This window comes from Larimichthys crocea, chromosome XXI, assembly GCF_000972845.2.
Source record: "Larimichthys crocea isolate SSNF chromosome XXI, L_crocea_2.0, whole genome shotgun sequence".
NCBI classification, from domain to species: Eukaryota; Metazoa; Chordata; class Actinopteri; family Sciaenidae; genus Larimichthys; species Larimichthys crocea.
In genome coordinates, this window is record NC_040031.1 from 19,920,466 (window position 1) to 19,926,764 (window position 6,299).

The following is a 6,299-nucleotide window of genomic DNA, read 5'->3' on the forward strand; positions in this document are numbered from 1 at the left end:
CAAGGGCGCATAAAAACTTTACACATCAACTGAATGTTAAATTTGTAAGATTGTTGTCATGCTTTTAAAAACAAAACACGGTATTCAGAAGAAGAAATCAGTTTATTTGCATCATGTAGGCTTTTTTTCCCCTATATTAAACACATAAAACATATAAGAAATCATGCAGAATACCAAGAGTATATATAATATAATATTCATCCAGTATAGAGTAAGCATTATTAAAATGGGCGAGACAAACAAATAAGCAAATAAATAAATGAATAAATATTTTTAGAAATTAATATAGAAATATATACATAAACAGCCATTCTTAGTCAATAGGTATAGATGATATGTCATGTCATGTCATGTCATGTCATGTCATGTCATGTCATGTTATGTTATATTTTGTTATGTTATGTTATGTCATGTCATGTCATGTCATGTCATGTCGTGTTATGTTATGTCATGTCATGTTATGTCATGTTATGTTATGTTATGTTATGTTATACAGAGGAACAAGGCTAAATAAAGGACACAAATAAATATAAATAAGATAATTCATAATAACCAGACATAACATGGCTTACTATTTCTCCATTTGCTACAATAAACATACTAGTTACCCATAAGAACATTTTGTAGTCCAAAATTATACGTGAGACTACATTTCCGTGTGACGTCACCTCTATGCGACTTTGTTGTTGTGGTTCCTCTTCTTCCTCAGACGCAGGTCGGTGTAGGATCAGCATGGAGTCCGTCCGCCTCTTGTTTTTAAACATTTTGATAGTTTTTTGCACCTGTTCAGCTTCACCCCCAAACTTCGTCCTGATCTTCGCAGATGATTTGGGTTTCGGGGACTTGGGGTGTTACGGACACCCCAGTTCACTCACTCCAAACCTGGACCGGATGGCAGCGGGAGGACTCCTGTTCACAGACTTCTACTGCACCAGCCCGGTGTGCAGCCCGTCCAGGTATCGTTTGTGGTTCATGCAGCACTGACACTTTTTTGCACACTACATGCACATATGTACATGCTCTATAATTGTAGGGTCCTCTTATGCCCTGTTATTGTTGCCTTAACTGTTAAATATACCTCACAGCAAGTATATTAAGTATAACCCTTGATAATTTGCATAAGAGCAGAATAAAAATCATAATCTGTCTATGACAATTGACTTGCAGGGATTACTTCCTGTTTTTCCTGTTTTCATACACACATTTTTTTATGCTTCTAAACAAAGGTCTGATGATTTATCAGCTGAAGCGTGAAGTAATACTTCAATAAATGTTTGATGTTTATTTCAACTTTATACAGTAGTACAACATGGGCGGCCTGGTGGTGCAGTGGTTAGTACTGTCACCACACAGGAAAAAGGTTCCTGGGAGTGGCTTTTGCATGTTTTCCCCGTGTCTGTGGGGCTCTGTCCAGGTACTCGGGCTCACTCTAAAGACATGCAGGTTTAGTAGATTATTGGTGACTTTAAATTGCCTGTAGGATGTACCTTGCCTCTTGCCCAGTGCCAACTGGAATTGGCTCCTGTACCTCCGATAATGGAAAATGGATGCACAGTACAACGCTCGAAGGAGGAACTGAAAACAGACCATGTTGTTTCCATGAAGAATGAAGTAAATAAGTGACTCTTGGCACTTGTTACTCAAAAACAGCTTGATGCAGTGACCAAAACATGAATTATATCACCTCATCAACGTCAGCACTGCGTTGTTCAACGGATTTTGAACACTGTGAACGAGGATTGGATCAAGACAACACAATATGAAACAGTGTATAGTCTGCAGTAGAAACTAAAATACAAGAACATACATGACGGGGCAGCTGGTTCATAGTGAAGATATTCTAAGATTTGTAAATGTGTGTGATTTGTGAATTATATATGATTTGTTTGGTGGAGTGGTGAGTAGTGTCACCACACAGGAAGAAGGTTTCTGGGATCTTTCTGAGTGGCGTTTGTATGTTCTCCCCGTGTCTTTTGGGCTCTATCTGTGTACTCAGGCTTCCTTCCACAGTCCAAAGACATTCAGGTTTAGTAGATTAATTGGTGACTTTAAATTGCTTGTAGGATGTACCTTGCCTCTCGCCCAGTGCCAGCTGGAATTGGCTCCTGTACCTCCGATAAGGATAAGGGGTTATGGAAAACGGATGCACAGCACAACGCTCGAAGGAGGAACTGAAAACAGACCATGTTGTTTCCATGAAGAATGAAGTAATATGTCTAATAAGTGGCTCTTGGTACTTGTTACAGTGACCAAAACATGAATTATATCACCTCATCAACGTCAGCACTGCGTTGTTCAACGGATTTTGAACACAGTGAGCGAGGATTGGATCAAGATAACACAATATGAAACAGTGTATAGTCTGCAGTAGAAACTAAAATACAAGAACATACATGAAGGGACAGCTGGTTCACAATGAAGATATTCTAAAATTTGTAAATGTGTGTGATTTGTGAATCAATTATGATTTGTGTGGTGCAGTGGTTAGTACTGTCACCACACAGGAAGAAGGTTCCTGCGATCTTTCTGAGTGGCATTTGCATGTTCTCCCCGTGTCTGTGGGGCTCTGTCCAGGTACTCAGGCTTCCTTCCAATAGTCCAAAGACATTCAGGTTTAGTAAATTAATTGGTGACTTTAAATTGCCCGTAGGGTGTACCTTGCCTCTCGCCCAGTGCCAGCTGGAATCGGTCCTGTACCTCTGATAAGGATAAGTGGTTATAGAAAATGGATGCACAGTACAACGCTTGATGGAGGAACTGAGAACAGACCATGTTGTTTCCATGAGGAATGAATGGATAATAAGTGGCTCTTGGCACTTACACAAAAACAACTTGATGCAGTGACCAAAACATGAATCACCTCATCAACGTCAGCACTGCGTTGTTCAGCGGATTTTGAACACAGTGAACGAGGATGGGAACAAGACAACACAATATGAAACAGTGTATAGTCTGCAGTAGGAACTAAAATACAAGAACATACATGACGGAACAGCTGGTTCACAATGAAGATATAAGATTTGTAAATGTGTGTGATTTGTGAATTAAATATGATTTGTTCAGCCTTCTATTCTACACATTAAATAACAGGCTTTCTTTGTTTGGATGGTTTTCCAGGGCATCATTGTTGACAGGGCGCTATCAAACCCGCTCAGGTATCTACCCAGGAGTGTTGTACCCAGGCTCTATAGGGGGACTTCCTCTGAATGAGACTACCATTGCTGAAGTGTTGAAACCTCTGGGCTATGCTACTGCTGCAGTTGGGAAGTGGCACTTAGGATTTGGGGCCAATGGGACGTTTCTTCCAACCAAGCAGGGGTTTGACAAGTACCTGGGGATCCCGTACTCCCATGATATGGTCAGTGTATATGCTTTGTGCTCCAAACTGAATTTCATAAATGGTTATCATAAACATCTGTCATGGTATTTGTGTTTGTTGTTTTTTTCCACAATATATATTTTGACCTTCTGTCTCCCTGTTTAATTCCCAGGGCCCCTGTCACAACCTGACTTGTTTCCCTCCAGATGTTAAGTGTTTTGGACTGTGCGATGTTGGCACTGTGACTGTCCCACTGATGTACAATGAGATCATCAAACAGCAGCCAGTCAACTTCCTCAGTCTGGAAAGGACTTACAGCGACTTCGCAACCAATTTCATTACCACGTCAGCCAAGAAAAAACAACCTTTCTTCCTCTACTATCCTTCCCATGTAAGCAACAAAAACGGTCTTTGAGAGTCCAAAATAACAATTAGATTACAGTATGTGTCCATGTCTGAATGAGTTTTTCAAACTAAGAAGTCCACAGTGTTTTTTTAAACCCATGAAGATTATAGTAACTTGGTGCAAAAAGTACTTTTAATGATTGCATCTTCTACTCTCTTCTACAGCACACCCACTACCCCCAGTATGCAGGTCCGGGGGCAGCTGGGCGGTCTTTAAGGGGTTCATTTGGAGATGCTCTGTTGGAGCTTGACACCACAATAGGAGACCTGCTGACAACTCTGGAGAAGACAGGAGTGATCAACAACACACTGGTCTTCTTCACTTCAGACAATGGGTTTGCTTCTTTTTTAATCTCCCTCTACAACAGCTGTGGCACAGTCCTCTTTTACTTGATTTCTTCTTCTTTTGATATTGCATGTATCGGTATTTTAATTTCTGTATCTGTGTGTAGGCCTGAACTGATGCGTATGTCCCGTGGAGGTAATGCTGGCCTACTGAAATGTGGAAAAGGCACCACATATGACGGAGGCATGAGAGAGCCGGCCATCGCCTTCTGGCCAGGGACCATCAGGCCAGGTCAGGGACACCATCATCTGCACAAAATCTTTAGAAGACAAAAAAATTAGTTTTCTACATGTACCATTGTAGGCTGAACATTTAAATAAAGCTAAGCTAATATCAGTTTTCCCTTTCAAAGACCATAAAAATGCTTTTGCATGTTTGACACTGATTTCATACATCCCAGGCATCAGCTGGTCTCTTTTGATTCAGTATAAAAATAAACACCATAATGAAATGATTGCAAACCCATTTATATGTGACCTTTTTAGTGATTGCTGCTTTATTTCTGTATACATCTCTTTAGGTGTGACTCATGAGATGGCCAGCACTCTAGATATCCTTCCCACCATTGCACGTCTGGCAGGAGCCAAACTACCTCAGGTGATGCTGGACGGGTTTGATATGACAGAAATCCTTGTCAACCATGGAAAGGTAGTGGCATTATACCTCATTTTTCTCCACGGATTGAAATAATAGTAAACCAAGCTGACTAATTTTTATTTTTTATACTTTCATGCAGAGTATAAGGGAGGCAATGATGTTCTACCCCACAGATCCCAATGAGATATATGGCTTGTTTGCCCTGAGGTTAGGGAAGTACAAGGCCCACTTCTATACACGAGGTACAGTTGGCTTCATCTATACACAGTTTATTTAGTTTAGCTTAGTCAGTCATAGTCAGAAATAAGGTTTTTGACTCCTGCTTGTCTATGTTTGTACATTAGGTGCTTCCCACAGTGGTACTACCCCAGATCAAGACTGCCCAGTATTTGCAGTCCTCAAGGCCCACGACCCCCCTCTTATTTTTGACCTGGAAGCTGACCCCTCAGAGCACTACCCTCTTAACCTACAGGGAAGACCTGACCTCCAAGCACTTCTGGAAAGGATCAAGAACGTCAAGCAACGATTTGAAGCCTCCATGGTGTTTGGAGAGAGCCAGGTATCAAAAGGAACAGACCCGAACCTGGCACCTTGCTGCAATCCTCAGTGTAGCCCCAAGCCTAGGTGCTGCCATTGTTGATGGGACAAATTCTCACAGTGATAATTCTCACAATGCTAATGATGACATTGAGGGAAATGCTGGAGGTACTGCACTGATTTTGCCACAAGAGGTGATGTTGATTATCTGATGATGCATTGCTACTTGCTTTTGTGGACAGCTATGCTTTAATTACTGTTCTTATTGAAAAGTAATATTGCACACAATCTTTGAGAGATGATTTTCTAACTACATTTAGAACTAATGTATAGAGTTGCTCCGATACCAATAATGGAAATGACTCTGGCTAAAAAGAGGAATCAGGTATCTGCGAGTACTCATGTACATGCCATTTCATGTAATTTGATATTACGTAATTTATTTGCCCTGAAATAGGGCAGTGTCACATTTGCCTTTTTTTTCCCAGGATAAGGTAGTCTTGTCATGATCTACTCTGAGTCTGATGCACCTAACCTGATATTCTCACCATAACCAATCTAACCAACCCAAACCAACAAAGGTAATGAGTACAAATAAATCAGAGAGTAGGTTGGGTCATGCACGCTGTGCTGCTTTTCACTGACATCTATGACATTCATTCATCTATTTGTTCACATTTTTTAAAAAAAAGCGTTTAACCTACCAGGGCATACAACAATGATAGTAATCATTCAAGACTAGTAGTATACATCTCTTAAAAAATGACCTCTGTATTGTTTGATACAGAGTCGTTGTCGGCCAAGTTCAGGTATCTGAATTGGTATAAGGACGTAAAAAATGGTATCGGAACATCTCTACTAATGTGTAACAATGTACTGTATATTTCTTGACTTGTTCTGTTTGGATACGGGTTTTATTATAAGATTTATTATGTAATTTCCACTTTAGTATTTCTTAAAATCATTTATAATAAATGTATTGATTCTTATGTGAAAATGCTTGGCAACATATTTCAGTCACACAAAACAATCAAACAATAAAGACAAAAATGAAGGTTTCGGACATCAAGCATATATTTTATTCATAAGACCAAA

At 40.1% G+C, this 6,299-nt stretch overlaps 1 protein-coding gene across 1 annotated transcript; it reads left to right on the forward strand.

Moving 5' to 3' along the window:
* Window positions 1-676: 676 nt before the first annotated feature.
* arsa (arylsulfatase A) lies at window positions 677-6,258 on the forward strand. Its single transcript, XM_019255596.2, has 8 exons — window positions 677-956; window positions 3,118-3,358; window positions 3,492-3,710; window positions 3,890-4,059; window positions 4,177-4,301; window positions 4,591-4,718; window positions 4,807-4,909; window positions 5,012-6,258. The coding sequence occupies exons 1-8, from the start codon at window positions 733-735 to the stop codon at window positions 5,305-5,307; spliced, it is 1,506 nt and encodes a 501-aa protein (XP_019111141.2). The 5' UTR covers window positions 677-732; the 3' UTR covers window positions 5,308-6,258.
* Window positions 6,259-6,299: the final 41 nt, after the last annotated feature.